Below are 25,470 nucleotides of genomic sequence, written 5' to 3'. Positions count from 1 at the left end.
TAAGGAAGAGTGGGCAGCTTGATGTTTATATATAGTAATGTAAAGTATACATGATTTGAACATGCATGGTACATAATTATCAGAACTAAAATGTATCCTTCAACTTCTTGTTTATGCCCAAATGATTGGATATACAGGTTTTGTAACAATTTGTAGCAATTGTAGAATTATTAGACCGTAATTGTCGAATGTTCAGGCATGTTCAAATCATGTACTTTAGGCTAATTAAGACCATATTTTCCAACTGTTTTAACATTTTGGACCAAATAGCCAACTTTCGAGGTGCCCACTCTTCCTGTTTAATACTGCGTGCATCTGGAGTCTGTGGACATACACTGAAAAGACTGATTACAGCACACTAACAAGTGTGCAATATCAGTTCTATTTCCATCTCACACAACTATGCAGCTGGGTCCTCTTAATAATACTGTAATCAATTTGAAGTGAGTTGAAGTGTTCAGACATATTACTTTTTGTCTAGTGGTTGTTTGGCACTGAGCTTGGCCTTTAGGCTCCATGGTCTTGTATGGGCCTTCATTAAACCTTTGATACAGAATGAGCGGGGCTTCCACCGATAACATCAGATGGCATCAGAGTTGCAGAGCCAAGCAGGCAGGCTATTGTTGTAGGAGCAAGTGGCATCTTAATGCCATACCAGCTCTCTGAGCGTAAAGGGTCTAAGAGAAACACCTGATAGGCTCTTAGCTGCTACAGTGGGCAATGTATACACAGTAGAATCCTAAGTATTATTTTAGCCTGTAAATTATACGATTTGATTCATAACACTGAGAATTTAGCTGTGTGGCAGTTTTCTCTTTGATTACTGGGCGAGACGACTGCGAGTCAGCAGACACTTCATGAGCGACAGGGTGCAAAGAGAGGTGAAGTGGCATTGACATTCTGGGATACCGGTGGACTGGACACAACATAGTCACTGTGCATTAAATTCCAGACTCTAACAAGGTCAAAAAATTGCAAAATATATCACTAAATATACACACAATTACAGCTTTTTAAAATACCGCACACACTTCCAAGTCAAGCTACTAAATCACTCGTTCTCCTGACGACAGCAAACACTGGCTTCCTTGTAGGTTTATGGGACACGGGTAGAACTCAAATGTTCAAGTGTTCATTGGCCTCTGACATGAAGAATGTTGTGTCGGAGGATACCATAAGCTCCGCAGATTACCCACTCGCACCGCACCGGCCAACAAACCATCTATTAATATTGCACTAATCCAATGGCTGTGTACTTTACGTTACGGCGGTTGAAAGCCCAGATGTTATTTTAACCATAATGTTAAAGGATATGAAAACTATTAGGATTCTGGGGCCTGAGGGGAAGCACCTATTTTCTCTGGCTCCTCATTCATCCATGTTGTACAATCACAGCCTGAACATTCTTCATGGAAACTTATGGAGCCCCGGTGCCAGGGTAAATAACACCTCAACAGCGCTTCCTGTGAGTTGCACGGCGTAATATTTATAACGCAGGCCGTCTGAACCTCATGTTAGGAGATAGAGGAGCCCGATAATACATTTGAGCTAAAGCAGTCGCAGGGTGTACTGGACCCTCTCAGGCCTCATCCCGATGGCTACGAAATGCTATTATTTAGACAACCTGGATGAATTGCACCTCAGGCATTTTCCAGTCCGTGGGACAAAGTGCGTCATCCTCTCTAAAGGCACACGGAACAGTGGAGTGCGAAGCTGTCGTCCTGCGTCGCAGTTCTGGATGGAACTGGAGAGGGCTGAACTCTGTTGCCAGCAGCACAGATGGGGTTGGTTCTCCCAGCAGAGAGAGAGAAGACCACAGAATGGTTAATCCAGTAATAGAACAAAAAGTACCGTCCGGGACCCACTTACCACACAGCCTTTGAGGCGATTCTGCTCTTCTTTCACCTCCTTTCCCATGACCCTTTGCGAGTCTGTTCCCACAGCACTCTGCGGTTCAGTGGCTGATGTCAGGGGGTCAGCGTCTTCCCTGGCAGGAGTGGAGCCGGCGGGAGCCACCGCCGTGGAGCCGGCGGGAGCCACCGCCGTGGAGCCGGCGGGAGCCACTGCCGTCCTGTCACTCCTGCAGGGGAAACAAGGAGGTTGACGTACTGCGGCCGTAGGGCTGTCAGCGGAGCCGCTGGACCACAGTCTCAATACATGAATACACACACACACACACACACACACACACACACACACACACACACACACACACACACACACACACACACACAGCCCTGTACATTCCTATTATGGGTCTTCCAAGTTTTGACAGTGTTTGTGTATGTGCAGTTTAAATAGCCCTGAAAGGCACCAGATAAGAGAAAAGGGAGATGATGTAATGTTTGGATCTAAAGATAGCCCACCAACATGAGAGACTCTCAGCCTGAGAAATGTTTGGGAAAAAAACAGCCTCGAGGAGATGGAGTTATGCCTCACTGTATTTATGATTGTGAACGTGCCAGATCTCTTTCTCCTGTGAATTATGAAGTGGCCGGCAGGCCCGGCCGGCACACTGTAAATGGCATAGACTCACTGTGGATCATGATTTGAAGTTGAAACGTTCATGTCGCTACATTTTATGCAACGCCACATGCCAGAGTTAATCCGTTTCTCATTCGTGTTAAGAACTTCTGAAGAGTTTCAATAAAAAGTCAACACTTTCAAATGTCACTGTGCTTGTTACAGTGTGATGAATATGAACCATTTAGCTGGAAACGGCGCTGTCCAGGGACGTGCAGAGAGTGTTACAGAGGCAGGGGCTGAAATCCTGCAAGATGGCACTTTTGGACAAAAATAACGAAAATAGCAGATCTACAAGCTCACAACGCGTCACGTTGCGACACGTTGAGAATTTGTAGATCAGCTATTTACGGGTCGCAAGTAACCCAGCACTCTTTAGCTACTGGAGATGCGGTGTGTACGACATGGAGTTCTACACAAATTTGTTCAACACAAAATCATGCGTTCCAAGTTCAGGAGACCTCGGAAAAAAAGCAATTATCCTGAATGCTGCCTTCCGGAATGGCATGGAAAGGAGTGGCATTTTTGCATCTCTTTCACCTAGTAAATGCTGCATTCATGGTCTGGAAAGGGCAGTTGTTTTACAGACGGGTCAAAGGGCAGGGGCTCAAGCCCCCTTTGATGTCTATGTGTGCACGTCCCTGACGCTGTCCTATATCCACCTGTAATTATACCTTAGCTCCCTGTTCTGCCACTGCATGCTCCCAAAGCTGAGTACTTATTAAGCTTAACTCCAATAATCAACCAAGTACTTATTATCATCAGAAAAATGTCCCATGAAGTAAATATATGCATCCCTAAACCATTAAAATAAACACAAATACGCTCCACAGAAGCAGTAAAAACACTGCTAACTATTCTTGTAAACATGCTTCATCTTAAATTCAGCAGATGTTTTTAGGTCATGGCAAGATTTAAAGAGCAAGCAACACTGTTAAACAAACCGAGTTATTCCCTCCTTGACTAACTGGAGAGGTTTCTCATTGTTTTAAGTTTAAAGGGGGTATGGAAAACTTTAAAATGTCAAACTAAGGAGAGGGTGGTGTGTGGTATTCTCAGTAGTTGTAGGAACTTCAAACATGAAGTTCTTGCCGATTCAAACTCAAATAAACAAAGCTGATGAAGGAAGAAAAGGATACAAAAACAAATAATCAGTTGGATGGGGCCTTATTGCTATTGCCAGTGCGGACGTTTTAGGAAGACATTTGAAAACTGGTGCTGCTGAACCCGCTAAACCTGAGTTTTTCCCATTGTTTTTCCCTGCCGTACCCGCTAAACCCGCCTTTTGTTTTATATATTTAATTCGCTGTTTTTTGATAACTTTTAAGAAATACCGGCTTTGTCGCGGACATCGTGACGGGGACGACGCTTTATTATGACGTAACCGGAAATCACTGGCTTGCAAGGGCTTCTGGGAAACTGAGTTCAATGCAAGTCAACGGGGTTTCATAGCCGCATCCATCCACCATTGCTCTGTGTGTTATTTAGCATAGCTCCGGTGGAATATTTTTCGACCCGGTAACAAACGATGTGACTATTTTCAGCGGGATTTTCCTGATATGGACGACGCCTTGATTCTTCAAAGGTTAGTGTAAACATTGGCACTGAAAGGGAGTTATTATAACAATTTATAACGCAGTAAAGGTTTTAAATGACACATTCTGCACAATGAGTACGTTTACTTTAGTACATTTCGATGGCTAATACTTTTGTACTTTTACTCAACTACATTTTGAATACCGGACTTTTACTTTGTAACGGAGTATTTCTATATATCAGTACCAGAATGGTCCATAACGGTACCTCTTGGCCTGCTTACCTGAAGGTCTTCTGAAGGACAGCCCAGCAGTCCTTCAGCTCACTCTGCTTCTGCGTGACGCCCGCGGCCAGGGCGGGGTGGAGGTTGGACAGCTGGGACACCGTCACGTCCAGCATCTAGCACGCACACATGCACGTTTGTAGGTTAGTAACAGGGACGTGCAGAGAGTGTTAGAGAGGCAGGGGCTGAAATCCCCAAAGAGGGCACTTTGGGACAAAAATAGCTGATCTACAAGCTATTTTCGGGGCGCAACCCAGCACTCTTTAGCTAGTGGAGATGATGTGTACGACATGGATTTCTAAACAAATTTGTTCAACGCAACATGCTGTGTTCAAGTTCAGGACACTTCGGAAAAAAAGCAATTCTCCTGAATGCTGCCTTCTGGCATGGCATGGAAAGGAGTGGCATTTGCATTTCTTTCACCATGTAGTAAATGCTGCATTCGTGGTCTGGAAAGGGCAGTTGTTTTACAGACGGGTTAAAACCGTCTGTAAAACATGACGTGACAACATCATGGTGACCCACCAGGGTCACCATGAGACCTGGTGGGTGTGTTCGGAAAAGCACACCGGGAATGTGTTCCGTTTTTTTGTTTTGCACATATAGAGTGCGCTGCATGTGGCTTATTTACGAACGACCAGTTACTACACCTTCCTGTAACATTGAAAGGTAATTCATAACATTAGCCTATACCTGCTGTTGGTCTACACGTTGATGCGCGTGTAATAATAAAGCTCAAAGGACCTATTTCGCCGCCGGGGAGCACTCTGAGTAGGGTCGGTCAGTGCGGGCACTCGGCACACCCGGGGCGCAGCCAGCGCACCAGATTTTTTAACGACAACGCACCGGGTGCACTGAATTAACGAACGACAAGAGGGCACACCAGCTGTAACCTGGCTCCGCCAGATGGGGCAGTAGAGAGTACACAGGTTCCCCCCATCTGGCGGAGTCAGGTTACACCAGCTGTGCGCTCAGTGCAAATTTCCCAACGCACCCCCTCTTTTACTGAAACAGAGTTAAAGTGGAAGCTTACCATAATCTGACTAGCCAGGTCTCTGATCTCCCTGTCTCCATACGTCTCCATGTCCTTGGATGCAGATATGCTTTTTCTCTAAAAGAATGTAACAAAACGAATGAATGCGTGTTAGTTCTTTAAAGGACAACTTTAGTTTCAACCATTCAAACATGGGGCTAAATATGGCTAAAGTTTACGGCGATTTCTTTATTATTTACTAATCCTACTAGACCCCAGGAAATTACATCTGGACACAAAAGATCACAGGATCTACTGAATGTGAAGGTAGAGATACTAGGGGGGTGCCATACTGTGTGCCGTACGCTCAATATGTCAGTTTGTCACATTCAATATAGATCTTGTGATCTTTTGTGGCCAGATATAATTTCTTGGGGTCTAGTAGGACTATAGTAAATCATTTCTTTGTAAAAAAAAAAAAAAAAAAAAACATATGTAGGACCATGCCCCTCGCTAAAACGAAAGAAAGCAGCAAATGAAAAATAATTTTACACTAATCTTTTACTTTCTCTGATAACATGAACCTTGGAAGAAAAAAACTAAAGTTGTCCTTTTAATAATACGTGTAATTATGATATAAGATGTGGTTAAATGCAGTATTTACCATGTTGTTCATGGCAAACAGTGTGTTATCAGCCTCCTGGTAGAAGGAGGACACCTCCAGGGCCAGCTGAAGATTTTCATGGTAGTTTTTCAGATGAGACTGCACCTTCAGCCACCTACGAACGGATCACCACACAAATATACACTCAAGCCTTTCGCCATTCCCGTTTCAAGCAGCAACAGCAAGAGAGATAGAATTTAAGGGTTCATGCTGTACATTTTATTGATGTGTTTCCTCCTGCCGGAAATGTTCCGGCCGTCCGTCCTCCCTTGTTTCTCCAGTTTCAGTGCCAGCTGGTTGATTTCCTCGTGCAGGTTTCTGTGGAGCTGCTCGTCCTGCAGACAGACAATTGGCACACAATCCTATATGACTTCAACAGCCTTTACAGTACAGTACAACCTGGGAGGAACATCATGTTCACAGTCCTATGACTTCAACAGCCTTTACAGTAGGCTACAACCTGGGAGGAACATCATGTTCACAGATAGACACAATCCTATGACTTCAACAGCCTTTACAGTAGGCTACAATGACTATGGGAAACCTCTGAAAAACAGGCCCAAAATGACATATTTCACCAGCTGCACGCACGCACGCACGCACGCACGCACGCACGCACGCACGCACGCACGCACGCACGCATATAATCCCTTGGTCAAATAACATTGGCGCGCTACATGATGAAAACAAGGATAGGATGATAAAAACTAGTGTTGCAGCTTGTATATGTTTTGATCGAGTGTTTGTGCAGTTTAGACGACGGGTTGTTCGGGCTGCAATGCTATCCCATTGGCTTAGAGGTCGGCTAGAGGCAAAAAGCGTCTGGTTGCCTATAGACGAGGCAGCCAATCAGGACGATAGGTTGTCACTACGGCAGAAAGCCAACCCGAGAGAAAATAGACCAGCTTGCTTGGTAAAAAAATGTCCAGCAATACTCAGCGGTGAAAAGAAGTGGCTTGGACTCCTCATGCAGTGAAGGAAGTATGAGGTCAGTCCATTGCTCTCCCCACGTTACGTTGGCAGAGAGAGTATAGCCCAGGATTACATTGATAATTGACACTAGGTGAAAAAATGGGGTTACAAAAATCGAAAATATTTAGTAATATATTTTATATTTAGTAAATATAAAAATGTAGGTAAAAATAAAAAGGTTTTGATCAGGGACACTTCTCAGACCATGCAATGGTCTCTATGGCCACTGGAATACCAAACAACTCACCCCTTTAACTCACCCCGGGCGTACAGCCGGCGGAACTGCGCGGCCTGGTATTCCTAAAGTAACCTAAGTAAATTATGCTTAAACAGTTAAACCTAACTTATACCTAACTTATTCCTAACCTTAACCTCAGTAAAACTATGCCTAAACCTAACCCTATACCCAAACTTAAACCCAGTAAAACTATGCCTAACCCTACACTTATGTCTAACCTTATTCTCAGTAAAACAAAATAAAGAATACAAGAACCGCAGAACCGAGCGGTCGGTGTGAGGTCGGCGGAAAAAAAATCGAGGGGTGAGATGGTTTAGGGGCGACCGTACCTGATACCGGCCTCCGCCCCATCTGAAGTATATTGACAATGCCATTGCCATTGTTTATCTACCCAAGGAAGTTTTATTTGACTGCCTTTAATCCTCTGCAGTGCTCACCTGTTTCAGATCTAAGATTCTCCTGGTCAGCTGCAGTTTGTCAACATTCTCTCCCAGGACGTTTAGCAGGGACTGCTCCTGCTCCTGCTGGCACACATAAAAGTCAGCGTTTAAACAGCCCTGATTGGATTTGAACTGAAACGGCTACTTCTTTTTCAGATGCACTGCATGGCGTTTTACTACATTAGCACTGCTACCACAGGAAATGAGACAGCAAGGCAGGCACGTGCAGAGAGTGTTAGAGAAGCAGGGGCTGAAATCCCATAAGAGGGCACTTTTGGCCCAAAATAGCAGATCTACAAGCTCACAACGCGTCACGCTGCAATGCGTTGAGAGCTTGTAGATCAGCTATTTTCGGGGCGCAACCCTGTACTCGTTATCTACTGGAGATGTGGTGTAACGACATGGATTTTGAAACAAATCAGGAGAAAAACGAATTCTCCGGAATGCTGCCTTCCGGTATGTGGCATGGAAAGGAGAGGAGGGCATTTGCATCTCTTTCACCACAGTAAATGCTGCATTTGTGGTCTGGAGAGGGCAGTTGTAAAAGACGGGTAAAAGGGCAGGGGCTGAAGCCCCTTTTGGTATATGTGTGCACGTCCCTGCAGCAACAAGGGCCTTCCAGCATGAGGCGGGAAACTCTGGACTTCTAACCAGCACACAGGAGCGGATAGTGCCTGATTTATATACTTGATTTATGTCTGATTTGCTCATGAGGTGTTGCAGCAGAACGCGTTGAGAGCTTGTATATCTGCTGTTTTATGTGTGCAACACCGGCGCATAAATCACGCTTAAAAGGAACAAATACAAATCGAAAAAAACTATACTCCCTAAGGGTGCTTGGCTTTAAGCCTCAACTATGGGAGAATTAGCAACATCCTCTGTTATGTCCAATACAAGGGTAGCTTGTGCCAGACACTTCAGAACACAAGGAAACAAGAGGGGAAAATGTTACCATCAATCTACACATCAGTTGACGTGCAGAAGCAGGGGATGTACGTGCGCCGAAAGACACATACTGAGCATAAATATCTCCTCTAACAGATAGTGTTATGGTGTTGAGTGGCAGCTGGTTTACAGCAGCTGTAATATGAGAATATGCAGCATGTCTTGTTTTAACAGAACGTTAAACACAAGCTTGAGCAATTAGATGGTCGGCAGGGTAGTGACTAGATATACTGTAGGAACTGGAAGGGAGAGCTAGGGGCAAACGGGAAAGGTGAGCACAGAAAGATGGAAAGAGAGAGAGGGAGAGAGACACACATCCAGAGAGAGAGGGAGATGGAGACTGATATATATATATATATATATATATATATATATATATATATATTAGGTTTTTTTTTAATATGTTTTGGGCTTTTTGCCTTTATTGATAGATTAACAGTAGCTTGAAAGGGGGAGAGATATGGGGGGGGAAGACACGCAGCAAAGGTTGTCGGGATCGGGACTCGAACCCTTGACACGCTGTCAGGTTGGATTACCAGCCTATAGGTGCCTGGACCGCTCGGCCGGTCCAGGCCCCCTGACTGTATACAACATTGCGTCGTATACAACGACGCAATGTGACATAGCTCTGTTTACACAATGCTGTACCCCCTCCAATGTACACTTTACCCATTTTCAACAGTGATTATATTTTGACACTTGCTTTGGCAATGTAAACGTATGTTTTCTCATGCCAATAAAGTTCCTTTGAATTGAATTGACAGAGGGAGAGAGAGAGAGAGAGAGCGTTCATTTTGCATTTATACCTTGTCCTTAATCCATGCCTCCAGCTTGTCCACTTTTTTGTTGAACTCCTGTAGGCTTTTGGCTCCACCCAGTGCCCTGGACTGATTGGCTGCTGTCTGTTTCAGGATCTGCCATTGGTCCCTAAGCTGGCCAAGCTGCTTCTTAACGAGGTCAGAGGTGGGGTTCAGTTTGCAGATCAACTGCTCGCCCATCTTTTTTTGGACACAGACAGATATAAAGGCAATCGTCCATCAGCATGAGTATAGCAAAGACAACATCTGCAGAGTAGCTACATAACTTCATATTAGAAGCCAACAGCCTGTCACAGAGCCACTGCTCATGTGTGCCAGCTGCTTGGATACATGCTGGGACTTTGCCATCATATTCACGTGCATTCACGCACGCACGCACGCACGCACGCACGCACGCACGCACGCACGCACGCACGCACGCACGCCAAACCCCTCGAGGGCCCTGTGTGTCAGGGAAGGTTAATTATCAGCAAAATATCATTTCCAAACTTGCACTCCTGGGGGAGAAAGTCTAAACTGATTTGACAGTGCTGTCTGGAGCACTGAAAGCCTTGGGAAAGGGTCTGCTTTTCTATAGTGAGAGGAAATCAAATGTCTGCAGGACCATTATGCTGTATAGGCCTTTGAGAACAAGAAAGAGTGTGAAGCCCAGCCATGCTTTGTCAGTTTGTCACACAACACTGTCACTCACCGAAAACAACTGACTGAATCGGTTATTATTCCTAGTGCGACGAAGCATAAATTAGGCTTCACTCGCCAGTTTTTCATAACTTACGGAAAAGGGTTAAAGGGACACTTTTTGCAAAAAAATATATGTTAATGACGTTTAGAAGATTTATAACACTTTCCTGGGGGTCTTTATGGGTGTAATATGTGGTTTTAGATATTTTAGATTTTAGCAGTGAGCCCAGTGTCTCTGATGTCATGGACATTAGGCTCACAGTTACTTCCTTCCTGGACTACAATTCCCATAATGCTTTGGTGCACTGCTCCTCCTTGTGGATAGGGGGAGGGCTGTCTTACAACGCAGGCACACCTGAGCGTCACGAAGATGCCAAAAGTCGCTCGCAACGAGCGGCTTTTGGCCGCGCATGGAATCCCAGGTGTGCTTACACCCTTACTGAGACAACATGTAGTCCAGGAAGTCATAGACACTGGGCTCACGGCGAAAATCTAAAAATATCTAAAACCACATATTACACACATAAAGACCCCCAGGAAAGTGTTCTAAATCGTCTAAACGTCTAAAGTTTCCCTTTAATGGTCAAATACTATAGCGTTGTCGCGATCGGATCGGGTGATCGGAAATCGGGGCCGATCGCGTCATTTTTAAATGATCGGTATCGGATTGGGAGCCAAAGAACGTGATCGGGACATCCCTAGTATCAATATTATACCCATATCATGATTCATGATATTAGACTGTGTCTGTGATTTGGGATATTGTACTATGATATGGCATAAACGTGTTCTATAAAATGTAAATATCGGATCGTGAAAAATCGGTATCTTCAGATGATCAAAATCTAATGATCGGAATCGGATCGGGAGCAAAAAAGAACGTGATCGGGACATCCGTATCAAATACAGCTATATTTTGTCACGTTTGCAAAGTATAAATAAGCATTGCATGGTCACTGTGACTTGGCTGCTCTGATAACTTCCCAAGTGTCGTTGAAGGATCATTCAAGTGTGACGTTGCATTGTTACCTGATTTAGCTGAATCAGGGTGTTCTCAAAGTCTTTGAGGTCTCTCTGAAGGGTCTGCGAGACCTCTGCCCAGTCCTGAAGTGGGCAGCGCTGGACATTACAGCCATCCTTCAGTTCATGCGTCTTCCCTTTGATCCATGCCTCCGCCTATACAACACAACAATAGTTTAGTTTAGTTCCATCAATTCAACAGTGTAACATAAATCATTACATTCAATATTCACACTCTCTTATAGTTGATCGAAAAGGCAAAGGCTGAACGAAGCTCAAAGCTTATTGAGGCCTATCCTTTGTACATGTCATTTTTCTCTAACATATTTTAAACTCGCATAATGAATAATCCCCCTATATAATTATACATTTTTTACATTTTACATTTAAAATTCTTTCTAAATTCTTTTTAAAACATTGAATGGAAATGCACCTGCCTATTTCTCAGAAATGCTTCCTAAGTATGTGCCAGGCAGACCCCTTAGTTCCTCTAGTGCGGGTCTCTCTCTGCAGAGATTCCAGAGACCCCTAACACAAAAAATATGGAGAAGCCGCCTTTAGCTATATGCCCCTGTGCTGTGGAACAGCCTGCCAAGGGATCTACAGTTCTCTGAATCTGTGGACATTTTTAAACGAAATCTTAAGACACACCTCTTTAGCATTACATTGCTTTTACTTAGATCATTGCATGCCCGTTTCCTGATTGATTGATTCACATTCCTTCCATTGTTCGTTAAAACGAACACTCAACACTCAAATTATTATTATTCAGTATTAATTCTTATACCTCCAATCACAGTATTATTTACCTACATATATATCACACATGCATGCGTGCATGTAAAATGTAACATTTTGCAATATTTTTAAAACGTTTTAACAACACAAATCTTGTCCTTGGCGCCAAAGAAAAACATAATGGGTGTCAGTGGAAAAATACATAATTTGGGTGTCCTTGACATGGAAACGTTTGAAAACCATGTTGTAGAATACTAGAGTAATAACTTCCTAAACACAAACACAAACTCGCTAACATCTGTCATGTGAATATCCTAAGTGTGGACTTAAAAAGTGTCAATGCCTTTAATTAAGTAGTTTATGTATCGGTGTATTTAAATATAATGTAATATTTCATATAACGTAATATCTCAAATCTAGGTGAAAATGATTTAAGGGCCATCTAATTCTCTCTGCTGAGCTTGGCAATAATTATAGCCAAAACATTACATCACAATATTTCAATGTTTAAGCATGTCATTTTTTCTTTTCTTTTTTCATTTAACTGCACTTGATGAGAAGTACATAATTGGATATAGCAACCAGTGAGTTCAGTGGGTTTATGTACCATTAGGACTGTTTACTGTGCATGAAACAGGGAACAGTTATGTATATGTAGATTAAAATATTTGTATTAACAATGCAATACCCGGACAATAAACCTCATACTTTGCTTTGTGCATACTAAAATACGCAGGAAAATACATTCTTTCAGTATCTTTTACTGTGTTTGCCATTCAGTGCATGGAGTCATAGTGTTGTCTGCTGGGTGACAGAAATTATAATTATGTACACAAACTGATTTATACTTTGTTTTGCGTGCGCCAGATATAGCAGATGGAGATCTGCTATATTTTCTGTGCACGATGCTCTCAGCAGAAAAAAAGCTGTCCAAGGACGGAGACAAGTCAGACAACTTGGTTTACAAAGTCACTTTACAATGTCTAGAGCAGTGGTTCCCAAAGTGGGGTCCGGGGTCCCCCAGGGGTCCCCCAGCTGAATGATAGTTTGCAACCAAATGGACCCTTATGGGTCTGTAACTCTGAGAGTTAACAGGTCCATTTGGTTCCATTTGTACACTGTCAGAGTTAAATGAACATTGATTTTACAATATAAATTGGGGGTCCCAGAGATAGAAATGCCAAAAGAAATGGGTGTCCGTAGACTAATGCATGTCAAACTGGGGGTCCTTGAAATTAAACGGGTTGAGAATCACTGCTAGAGCTGTACAAATCTCCTCTTATGGGGGTCCCTATAGCATATCTTTTCAAATGGGGGGGGGTCCGCAGGGCTAATTAATGTCAATTTGGGGGGTCCTTGACATGAAAAGGTGTGGGAACCACTGGTCTTCTAGAGAGGGTTAAAGTGGTTAAGCATCACAGTGCACTCAACGAGGTGGTGAGCAAAGTGTTTGAGACATGTTATTCCTGCTGACCAGGAGGCCAACACCGGGACGTGTATAGTTCTCACACTGACTTAAAGTTACACATGAAGTACTTCTTGAGAACATCAAGAAGCAGCCCTTTGTTCTCAGTGTCATGTTATGCAGACTGCAGAGCAGAAGTTTCTCTTGGCAACTAACTGCTGCATGGCCGGGGCCCGACGCGTTGCATAAGTCCTTGTCTTTCTGAGCGAGCAGACCTTTTTCTGCAACATTTGTATGTGAGTGAGAACTGTAGCTGCTGCATGCAGCTACAGTTCTCACTCACATACAAAGAAACTGAGTACAAGTACAAGTTTATTAAAACATTCTAGACGGGAACCCCATTTGGTGTTTTAATTTTGTATTATGTTATACTGTAGCTTTTGAAAGAAATAGCAGACCTACATGCTCATAGCGAGCTTGTAGATCTGCTATTTTTGAAAAGTCCTGAAAATGTGGCGCAGATCTTTGAATATATATTCTTTCAGAGTGAACGTTTTTAACTCTTTGCTTCTGGGGGGGGGGGGGGGGTCCCTGGAACAACATATTTTCAGATGGGAGTCAGCGGCCAATTACATATATTTTTGGGGGTCCTTGACATGAAAATGTTTGAGAACCACTGACATAGAAACAGAAAACGGATTAGAAGACATTTGTAGAATCGTCCTCAGGTCTAAATGGGTTAATATTCACTATAACAGGCCAGGTACAGAGTCAAATCTTCAGCGTTAGGCTTATTTATCTCTGAGCTTGTAGCCTACATATTTGACCAAATGGACTTGCGTGCCGGTATATGGTCCATTTTGGTTACATTTGTACAAGTTCAGATTTACAACTAGAGAGGAAAAAAGAACACTTGGGATTTGACTGTGTTTGGATCCAAATCACCATAATGAAAAGTAACAATAATGGTTTCTGAGGTCCAGGAGTTGAATGACACAGAGCAGAAGTCTGAACCCTATAAGACTAAAGGATCCATTGCACTCTCAAATCACAGTTAAATTAGGCTAACACATTCAGGATTTTTTTTCACTGCAGAGACACAATTATTTCTTATTGTGAAATTGCATGAAAGTAAATATTTGTCCAACAATCTGTCACTGCAATGACTGCATAGAATGTTAGGGCCCCCATCATTACAACTTTATGGCACATCGCTTCAGGGACGTGCAGAGAGTGTTAGAGGAGCAGGGGCTGAAATCCCGTAAGAGGGCACTTTTGGACAAAATAGGGGCACTTTTGGACAAAAATAGCGAAAATAGCAAATCTACAATCTACAGTTGTAGATCAGCTTGGAAAGCATGGAGAGGAGGGCATTTGTATTTCTTCCACCATGTAGTAAATGCTGCATTCATGGTCTGGAAAGGGCAGTTGTCTTACAGACGGGTAAAAGGGCAGTTGTCTTACAGACGGGTAAAAGGGCAGTTGTCTTACAGACGGGTAAAAGGGCAGTTGTCTTACAGACGGGTAAAAGGGCAGGTGTTTTATAGATGGGTAAAAGGGGCAGGGGCTGAAGCCCCCTGTGATGTCTATGTGTGCACGTCCCTGCATCGCTTGGCAAAGGGCTATAGCTCTATTTGCATGAAATTAAAACGTGACATCACTCCACGGAGGGGTAACTCATTAAGTTTACGAGACCCCTGGGACAGCGGAGGTATTTTTGCACTGAACAGACTAACAGAGGGAAAACAGCTTGAGCGAACAGTCCTGCCCCCTATATCTCCTCTCACAGGGGCTCCCATGGCATATTATGTCCTCATACAGGAAGTCTACGATGTCCTTGTTTCTTCCTGTTCTCTCCCCCAACAATGGACTGTTTATAATATACAAACATGTCCAGTTTGATAAGCAGCACACACACACACACATAATAAAGGAGCAAAGCCAAGACACGTGCGCTCGCCGCTCGGCCACATTTGACCTCCACCTTTGATTGTGGGACCAAGCATCAGGGCAATATCCTACTGAACTGTAGCTTCAAACAGCAGATTTCGACATCTTTAAGCACAATCACAATGTGAAGTGAGATCTCTGTTTAGATGAAATTGTTTTAAGAGTTAAAAAAATATATATATGAGATTTTCTAAAGAAAATCCTCAATAGAATTTAAGAGAAAATAATCCAATGAAATATACATTATATAGTGTGTAGGCTATACTGTTTAGGTCATGTTTACCAACAGTCTACATTTGCACACCACGTGCAATGACTTCTTGGCACTAAAATGGCTCCAGAAGTCAGTTTCTCTCTAGTTTCTAGTGTTTCTTTCTATAATGGAAATGAGATGGTGAAAAGTGAGATGTTTCGCAGGGCAGCCAAGGAGACAGACATGAACGACTTGTGTTTCTCCATGTGGTGACCTGCTTTGCTCTCCATATTTAAAACTTTGTGTGTGTGTGTGTGTGTGTGTGTGTGTGTGTGTGTGTGTGTGTGTGTGTGTGTGTGTGTGTGTGTGTGTGTGTGTGTGTGTGTGTGTGTGTGTGTGTGTGTGTGTGTGTGTGTGTGTGTGTGTGTGTGTGTGTGTGTGTGTGTGTGTGTGTGTGTGTGTAATAATTACACATTTTCATCAGTGCTATCAGCCGACCAAATCACAGTAAATCAAGTGGTTCCCTACTAGCTAACAGGGCCCGGGGCAATTTAAAGCACATTCAAAATAAACACGATCCATGGCCCATTCACCCTGAACACATTTTTGGATGCATGGTTCTTCATGAGAGCGAAATCGCTTCTCAGCTTGTTAACATTAATTGCCATTTTCAACACATACAACAGTACATACATCATGTTTCTGTCTTTCTTTCTTTGGACAGGACCGAAATTAATATCCAATTATTGGAAGTAAATGGACTATTATACTTGTACGGTTCACTTGAAAGAGGCCCAATAACAAAGTCGACTTCTGGACGAAATGTCCCTCTGAGCCAAGCTCACTGAAATATGTCCTTGTGTATGCCGGGGCGGACATAGTGATGTGATAACACAGCCAGTTGTGTGGTGCTCTGGTTGGTCTCCAGGCCATAGGCGTGAAGAGATGAAGCCAAACAATGACCTCATCCCTAAATAATTGCTTCACTTGTGGCTGTTCCCTCGCCTTCACTTCCTTCTCTCTAGACTCGTGGCCTACAGTTCACAGTACAAAATAAGAACAGCTACACATTTTTGCTCTCCTCTGGGTCACTGCAGCACAAGGAAGGCCCATTGTGATTTTCTCTCACTCTCTTAACTTGTTAGTTTTCACAGGCTATCTCCCTGTCTTTGGTTGTCTGGCCTTTGTTCCGTAAATGAGTGCCATTTATTTCAGACTATACAATGAATCAATTCTATTTAAGTTGAACTTAAACTTATATACATTTTGCCTACAAAGCATATACATTGTGCAGTAGTTCAGCCTATTGTTAAGTAGAGTATGATGACTGCCCTCCTTGAGTATCTCGTTTAGGAGACAATTATAGTGCCAGAGAAGAGAAAGGCAATAACATTCCTTGGGTTTGAACTCCACTATGGTTTGAGCTTGACTCCAGGGACGTGCACACATAGACATCAAAGGGGGCTTCAGCCCCTGCCCTTTTACCCGTCTGTAAAACAACTGCCCTCTCCAGACCACGAATGCAGCATTTACTGTGGTGAAAGAGATGCAAAAATGCCCTCCTCTCCTTTCCATGCCACATACCGGAAGGCAGCATTCAGGAGAATTTTCTTTTCGAAGTCTCCTGAACTTTAACGCAGCATTTTGCATTGAACTAATTTTTTCGAAATCCTTGTCGTTACACCGCATCTCCACAAGCTAAAGAGTGCAGGGTTGCGCCCTGAAAATAGCTGATCTACAAGCTCTCAACGCGCGTTGTGAGCTTGTATATCTGCTATTTTCGCTATATTGGGCCAAAAGTGCCCTCTTACGGGATGTCAGCCCCTGTCTCTCTAACACTCTCTGCACGTCCCTGTATTGACTCACTATAACTCAACCAGCTGCAGTAAGAGCTGATGTTGCTCATGGTATACCTGAAGGATTTCCTTGCTGAAGAGGGAGTTTCTCTGTGTAAAGCAGTCACTCTGTGATGTAACCGCCGTAGGCCCTTCCTTTTGCGTCAACGCCTGACAACCTTTCCTCTGGAGTTCTTTCTTGGGTGATTGAGGCCTGCAGGGCACGGCGGACGTCTGCATGAACACAAAATCATTGCTCAGTGTCAGAAATGCAATGTCATTTTAGCACATAAATTGTTATTTTATAGGGTAAACTAAAAACACATTCATTGATTTATTTGCTCATTTTGAATGGCACGTGCCAATGTTTATTGCCGTGACAGACATATAAGCATGATTTAGTTTTGTGCTGCACCTGAAATAGCCGATGTAGCTACAAACTCACAACGTATCGTGATGCAATGCGTTATGAGCTTGTAGTTTGGCATGCTTTCGAGCAGCCAAGCATAATTGAGGAATTAGAGCCGATCGCACAGATCTCCAGGCAAAAACACCTCATGGCGAGGGAATGTTAAAGGGTCCATTTAAAAGCGTTATTTCCACCCTTTTTATGCAATCAGGAGACATTACGAACATGTGTCAGACGGGGCCCCAGGGTCCCTCTAAACAAAACCCTACTGTCAGCACTATGAGAGGAGAAATGAACAGGACTGGGCACAACTTCCTTTATGGACAAGCAACGCTAATGCTCCCCGGTCAGGAAACATCTGGGTAAAGACAGGAAGGAGCAGTGGACACATCCTTATAGGTGTCTGATGTACTTCTGTGACAGCCTTAAGCCCGATTCCTACTTTGTCGCACAACGGTTTTTCACACCGAAAATCGTCTACCTTCAAGCTGAAAATGCACCAGCCACACAACGCGTTGTGAACTTGGCTATATTTTGCCCGGCAATAACACTGTGGTGCGATGGAGAATGAATAATAATGATGTGTTATACATTACTATGTGTTATCAATTAAGTTTGGATCAACTTCAGCCCTACTGAGCAAGTAAAAGCATGTCCAATGCCTTATGCAGATTATGTGGAGTGTGAATGAAATAATGAATGACAATAGGAAATAAACAATAAAGCAGTGTTTACAATGTGAGGGAAACTGTAGATACAATATTCTCTTCATGGGAAAGAATGGGTGCATTGTTGTGCCAGTGCGATATTATCCCCCTCGCTAAGAACCTCTCCTGCATGCCCTCTTTTTTGTGAACATCTTTCCTTTACTTCATGTTTTCCAGTGAACTGGAGTGAGACCTGTTTCTGTGTAGCTGAACACTCACTCCAGAGTTTGATGATTCTACATTAAACAAGGAACAGGAGACAGTTTACAATGGGCTAAAATAGTTAGGAGTTTTTTTTTTTTATGTTAGCCGCCATAAAGAAGCTCTGTACTGTAGTCAAACCACATGGTGCAAGAAGACTAAAGGCCATGTCCTCTTGAAACCATGTATTCAATCATAATTTGGCCCTGTAATGTTATAAACAATGTGACCACTTGTGTTCTCTGTGTTTCTCAAAACCTACGTTCTTTGGCAACCATTCATCATGACCTCACTTCCTACATTCTGAAGATTCATCAAATACGCAGCCAGCTGGCTACGAATGCCCCCATTACTGTACAACAGATAATTGTCCTGTAGTTTTATTAGAATGTCAAGAAAGATTATTCCTTGTGCAACCTTGTTGTAATATTAATACATCATTGTATCTGTCATCATCGTCATCATCATCATCATCACCACCATCACCAGGGCCAGGACTTCTCTCAAATTGCAGTCTGCGTTCATGATTTGAGGGATTCAAAACGGGCCAAATTGGCCAATCCTGCAAACTTTGGAATCCAATGTTAGCCAATTAGGATTGAATATGAAATACTGGACAGGTCCATCTTGATCACATGACTATAGAGATACGGTGTACCGATTTACAGGATTTTTTTAGTTGTATATCAGAAGTGTGTTTTACAAATACAGTCGGCCTCCTGGTGGTACTATAAAAGGCAGATGTAAAAAGGTTTGTCCGTGGCCTCTAGGGAGTGTGCATACACACAGATCAGTGCAGTTATAGGTAAAAGTGGCCTAAAGGGGACTGGAACATTTCACATAAATTGCATGCTGCGTTCATGATTTGAGGCATCTTGTTCAAAACGGACCAATCCTGCAAACTTTGAAAGGCAATCTTAGCCAATCGGGTTGGAATATGAGAAATCGTTCAGATCCGTGTTGATCACATGCATGACTATAGAGATAGTGTGTACCAATTTGCGTGATGCATGGATAAAATGTATATATGAGTAATATAAAGAAATGTGTTTCGCAAAAATCTGCCTCATGGTGGTGCTTTAACAGGCCGCTCTGGAAAATGTGGGCAGAGGTTTGTCGTTGCCATCCAGGGAGTGTGTGCACAGTTTGGCATCAACCGGGCCAACGGTGCCAGAGATTAGCTGTACACAGACCGACACACACACGCACGCACGCACGCACGCACGCACGCACGCGCGCGCGCACACGTCCGGTACACAAGGACGGACGGAGTGCAAAACATACTCTCCGCCATGTCTTCGGCCTGGTGGAGACAACAAGTTAAATTGGAAGTGAAGGGTAAAAATTGGACCTGGAAAACTGAAGCAGAAAAATGGTCTTTGTGGGGTTCTCTCTCCTTATATATCCTGAACTGAAAACATATTTTTCTGTTGCTAAAAGAGATGAGGAGACCCCTGTTACTGAACAAACACTGTATAACAAATTATTATGCTACTATTGAAATGTTGAGCTTTAAAGGTGCTATAAGTTACAATATTTAAGTTGTAATAAGCTCTACAGAAAACAAAAAGGTAGGGTACGTGATTTTCTTTTGTTAAAATAGGTGTTAAATACCTCTATATAGACTATACTCATAGTTCAGTAACTGTAGTCTCCATGTCCAGCGCTTTTTAAACAGAAAATGCATTTTCAATTTCGGGAGGCCTATACCAATTATCCAATCAGGATAGAGAACTCAGACAGGACACAGATTAAACAAGTGAAATTGTGACGACACAAAGAAATGAGCAGACAATTGGAACTGGAACACACAAAAAAAAGATCCTAATTCCCTGAGATTTTGCAACCCACCTGGAAATGTATGTTCTGTTTATTAAAGAGTTGAAGAGATCATGTTACTGAACACTAATACATATGCAGAATATAGCGATTTAACCCTTGTTTTATAAACAGAAAATAAATCTTCAGGTGTGTCACCAATTTCATCCAATCAGCTTCATAGGCTTCAGCTGTTCCTTAATGTTCACATGTATGCATGTAGGAAACTGAACTCCTACCTGTTGAGTGGACTTCTCTTTGTGCAACTGAACCATGGTTTGTCCTTGGACGGGCTGATGCTCAGCCGTGCTGTCTGTTGTGAGTAAAACCTAAAAATGTGAATAATATGCTAATGAGCCTATATAGGAATTCTGATTAATTCACAACACCTGAAAACGACTGAAATACGATCCGGCTCAACGACGTCGTTAGTCGTTACACAAGGTTTTCCGAGTTATTAAAGTGCTTTGCGGTGAAGCATGAATGAAGTGAACATCTTAGGAAGGCTTGTACGGGAAGATCGAAAATTGCACCACAAAACTACAAAGTGAAAAGTTACACTTGTAAATTAAGATCTTTATTTAAGTCTCAAGGGGACGATCGGATTACTGGGTGGTCTTTCTTGGTGTATATCTAAGGTGTATATGGGCACGAATTTACAAAGTTTTTCGACCAATTTCAATTTCTTCATAAAGACAAGGTTGTGGATTCGTTTTGAATTTAATAACAAGAAAACCCCACAGGTCGCTGTGCCGTGTGATATAATAAAACCTTATAGTGAGTGAAAAAGAGAGGGAAGGAATGATATAGCCTATTGTCTGGCTACATAGAATTTAATAACAAGAAAAACTGCCTCAGTAAAGTTTGTTTATGATTGATTATGTAGCCTACATGTGATTTATAATTTGAAAAGTAATACAAAAAAATGCTTTAAATTGTAGCCTTTAACATGTTACACATGCATTTTAAAGTAAAAACTTTAAACAGCAGGAAATCCTTTTAAATCTTTTCATGTATTACATTTTACATTAAGTGTAGCACTATTACTATGTCATTAAGAACCCTATACAGTATGAATGGTGATTGAATGGATCGGTAAAATAAGTCTTGTAGCTACAGTACCTTGAAGTGAGAGCTGGGTTTATTCTCACAGCTCACCCCCACAATCCTGCAGGGCAGAGGAGGGTTGGAGGTGCTCGTGGTGGTGGTGGTGGTGCTGTTGTTGTTGTTGTTGTTGATGTTCTCAGACACAGGGGACACTGTGACGGGGGGGAACCGAGCCGGTCCGCCGGTGGCCACCTTCCTCTTCACGCTCTCGCCGTTCCCCGAGATGGTGATCTTCTTGATGGACCTCGAGACGGCCGAGGGCGAGACAACGACAACGTTCTGGTTCAGGTGGTCCTCAGCAGCCATGTCCTCCTCCTGGTGGTGATGGTGGTGGTGGTGGTCCGCGGCGGCGGCGGGGGGCACACGCTTTGCGCGGCGGGGAGAGATGAGACACGGGCCGCGGCGGGAACACACCTGGGAGCGGCTGAGGTAGAGCGATACAGTGTCGTTCAGGTTGTGCTGCTGCAGCGCGTTGTTGCAGTTATCCAAACTCTGGCTCTGTTGTAGGTAGTTCTGGGTGAAGTCTGCAGGGCATTTGGACACTGGAGGGACTGACAGCCTTGTCCCAATGGTGAAGGGCTGGACCTTCCTCGCAATGCTTTCAGACATAGCCAGTGTGATAAGAAAACCAAAAGTACTGCATTCCACATAAAGTCTGTCACATCTCCCTGGGTTGTCTCCCTCCCCTCTGCTCACTCATCTATTCTCTATGTCTCTCTCTCTCTCTCTCTCTCTCTCTCTCTCTCTCTCTCTCTCTCTCTCTCTCTCTCTCTCTCTCTCTCTCTCTCTCTCTGTCTGTCTCTCTCTCTCTCTCTCTCCGGCACACAAATTGAGGGTGAAAAGGAAAAAAAGGAGAAAAAAAAGCGAGTGGAGCGGGACGGACGAGAGCTCAGTTCGTCACCTTCTTGGGCATGCTGAGAATGCACAGCACACAACCCAGGATGGCTTCCCTGAACTCCTGGGATCGAATCCGGTCCCAGACGTAACGCAGTGCCGTGCCAAGGTGGGCAAAGCCCGTGGACAGGATCCTCCGGATGAACTTTGCCACAGAGCCCGCTAGACTGCTACCGAGGAGCCGGGCAACCAGGGAGCGGAGCAAGATGAGAACTGGCATGCTGCCTGACGATTGCTATGCAAAAAAAGAAAAAGAGTAAAGTCCAGAAGGAAAAAAAAGGAAAGACGGCACCGAGGACGGCGAGGAGGAGGAGGAGAAAAGGGGAGGCTTGGTTGAAGAGAGAGAGAATGAAGTCACCACCTTTCACTCTCCTCTGTGTCTCCTGACTGAGCCTGTGAGGGATGGACAGAGAGGCAGAGGGAGGGATGTATACTATAGGGGGGGATGCTGTAAAGTCTGGCTGTCAAAACTATACCTCTCTGAACCTGTACAGAAAAGCTGCCCTGATAAGAGGCAAAGAGTAACGGAGTCAGAGAGAGAGAACTCTGTCAGACCTCTTCAATCACAGCCTCTCCAGTATGAGGTAATGTTCTCAACTTACATAGTACACACACACACACACACACACACACACACACACACACTCACACACGCCACTCCTCTACCTCACCTCTGCCTTTCAATGCACAGGAACATGTACAGGAGATGCAACCCTGAGCTGTTTTGAGCAGCGACTGAAAACAGAACAAAAGCAAACTACGAGGTAAAAAGTAATATCCTTCAAAGTTAGGTTATGTGTGAGTGTTAGCCTGCCTGGGAGCGACTGTGATGCCCTCAGCTGCGTTCGTCCTCTCTAGACTATCCCCGACTGTGAGCAACTGTTGTGGTGTAGCCGGCTGTGTGCAGCAGGGCAGCCCTTTAACCTCATGGCGACTTAAACTCAGGGACTGTTGGTCAGACAAATGTGGGGTGGGGGGAAATGATAGCCGCACGCACGCACGCACACACGCACGCACGCACGCACGCACGCACGCACGCACGCACGCACGGCACGGCACGCACACACACACACACACACACACACACACACACACACACACACACACACACACACACACACACACACACACACACACACACACACACACACACACACACACACACACACACACACACACACACACACACACACACACACACAGACCCTACAACAACAGTCCTAGATGGTGGCAAACAACTCACGCCTGGGCATCAGTCGAGCACATGTTGGACGGGCTGACTGATTGGAATGGCGAGGGGGACTGGGGAGGATGCGTGTGTCGGCCGGGGGAGTGGGGGGGGCTATAGAGGAGGGGAGACAGACAGTGGAGAACATTTTTGCAGGGAGGAGAAGAGAGCTGGTGGTGAAACCTTTCCCAAAAAAGGAACTTTCTCTCCCTCACTCCTCTGCCCTCTGACTTTTCCCTAATATTTGGTCCTATCTATGTCTCCCAGCAGAACTGCTGAGTTAGTTCGGTCGTCGGCCGTCAGCCCTTTCACTCAAACCTGTCGCCAAAATGTGCTCTTATTGCTTGCATGGCTTTGTCACCACATAGTAGTGCTTTTCTTATATTGATGGTATAGTGCAGATGATAGTGTTGACAAAACAGTTTATAGGCATATATCAGAAAGAACAACTTAAAGCAAATGAAGATTAGCGTTACAGTAGTTTTAATTAATACCATTACTTGTTACATAGGCCTATCAGGTATTTGTTATTGCAATGTTCAAAGAGTAGCCTACTGGTTGGAACAGTTTTTGGATGTCTGTCAGTACACCATATGGTTGGGGGAGTCCGGCATGGTTAACAACGCTTTTAAAAGAGCTCTGGTTTCATGATGAAGTCACAAGTCAAGGAAGAGTTTTAATGTGTTTCAGCTTAAATTTGAGATAAATCCTGCACAGGCAGAGTGGTGTTTAGATGGGCAACGAGGGAGCTAAGGGGTGTGTTGAAAGTATGGGTTTACTTAACTGGTGTTTGACAGCAGAAGTGTTATTTGCAATAATGCAATTCAAATGATTGTGAATGGTTCTTGGACGACCAGTCAGCAATTTTATGTTATTAAGTAAGTAGTGCATGTCCTTAACACGAGGTAGGCCAATACCCAAAACACAGCTGTGCACATATACTGTATATTTAAATACGATTCTCCCAAACTCGAGTGTTTGGCTGAGATGATCTTTACACACACATTGCTTTCCATATAGCATGTAAACATTTGCACACAGTTAAATGCTGTGTTAATATGATATATCACCAGTACACGTCCATTTGTAGAGTTAAAATGAACACTCAGCATTTCTGTGTAGAAGTGCAACTGTTGCTGTGTGCTTGCAGGGGCGCCGTCAGAGCAGATTTGAACCAGGTGTCCTACCTCGCCCATGCAAGGCAGATTATGCTACTGTAACACCTTCCTTATGTTGTTTACCCTTGAAGTCCTACCACCACACGCACGCACGCACGCACGCACGCACGCACGCACGCACGCACGCACGCACGCACACACACTCAATCATTTCTCATCCATAACAGAAAAACTGGTCTGCCCACATCCTTTAGGAATGGTGATTCCGTTCTTGGCCCCGGTATAAAAGCTCTTCATGCGTGCCATCCTCCTCCAAGGATGGTTGGTATAAGGACGAGTTGTTTCTGGTCTGATGAGTGATATCATTGCCTCCCAAGATGATAATATAAACCGGGTGGCTTTTCTTTTTTTTGGTGTCGTTAGATGTCCTCCACTTTATTAGAGTCACTAGATACAATATGGAAGTCTTGTGCGGAGCATGATGTCATCGAGATCACCCGCATGAAAGGAGAGTGATCTGGCTGTGGTGGAGGAGAGGATATGAATGGGGGTTAGAGGGGGGTCTGTACTCTGTACTTTTCCACTAGGTTTATGTCACCGGAAAGGCATGATTGGCCTGTAGGTCAAGTTCCAACACAGATAACACTGATATTGTGCTGTGGATTCATTGAAAAAAAGCACAGTGGTTACTTGATTGAAGTTAATGTATGAAAGTGCGTGTTTAATTAAGTAGCAGTAGTAGTAAGTAACTAAGTATTTAAAGCAACATGAACA

At 43.8% G+C, this 25,470-nt stretch overlaps 2 protein-coding genes across 6 annotated transcripts in view; both read right to left on the bottom strand.

Annotated features, from left to right (window-relative positions):
* The window catches only part of mymx (myomixer), a gene marked incomplete at its 5' end in the record, with an annotated part of 55,831 nt that extends 33,766 nt beyond the window's left edge, over nt 1–22,065 (bottom strand). For 4 of the 5 annotated variants that reach the window (XM_079511626.1, XM_079511628.1, XM_079511630.1 and 1 more), the window contains 11 exons: nt 1,870–2,080; nt 4,343–4,458; nt 5,376–5,453; nt 5,980–6,094; nt 6,196–6,314; nt 7,627–7,713; nt 9,381–9,572; nt 11,103–11,249; nt 17,293–17,448; nt 20,589–20,678; nt 21,472–22,065. In XM_079511626.1, the coding sequence (XP_079367752.1) occupies nt 1,870–2,080; nt 4,343–4,458; nt 5,376–5,453; nt 5,980–6,094; nt 6,196–6,314; nt 7,627–7,713; nt 9,381–9,572; nt 11,103–11,249; nt 17,293–17,448; nt 20,589–20,678; nt 21,472–22,065 (1,905 nt within the window). The remainder of the gene's footprint in view (nt 1–1,869; nt 2,081–4,342; nt 4,459–5,375; nt 5,454–5,979; nt 6,095–6,195; nt 6,315–7,626; nt 7,714–9,380; nt 9,573–11,102; nt 11,250–17,292; nt 17,449–20,588; nt 20,679–21,471) is intronic. The other variant, XM_079511627.1, reaches the window with a different exon arrangement.
* A 280-nt stretch (nt 22,066–22,345) lies between these two features.
* LOC306930588 (protein myomixer-like) lies at nt 22,346–23,116 on the bottom strand (the record flags this gene model as incomplete). The annotated part of the gene is made up of 2 exons (XM_079511631.1): nt 23,022–23,116; nt 22,346–22,585 (listed from the first exon to the last, which is right to left on the bottom strand). The coding sequence occupies exon 2, from the start codon at nt 22,568–22,570 to the stop codon at nt 22,346–22,348; it is 225 nt and encodes a 74-aa protein (XP_079367757.1). The 5' UTR covers nt 22,571–22,585; nt 23,022–23,116.
* Nucleotides 23,117–25,470: the final 2,354 nt, after the last annotated feature.

Source organism: Electrona antarctica (assembly GCF_951216825.1).
Source record: "Electrona antarctica genome assembly, chromosome: 10".
Classification (NCBI taxonomy): domain Eukaryota; kingdom Metazoa; phylum Chordata; class Actinopteri; order Myctophiformes; family Myctophidae; genus Electrona; species Electrona antarctica.
This window is presented reverse-complemented; position numbering and strand designations above follow the sequence as displayed.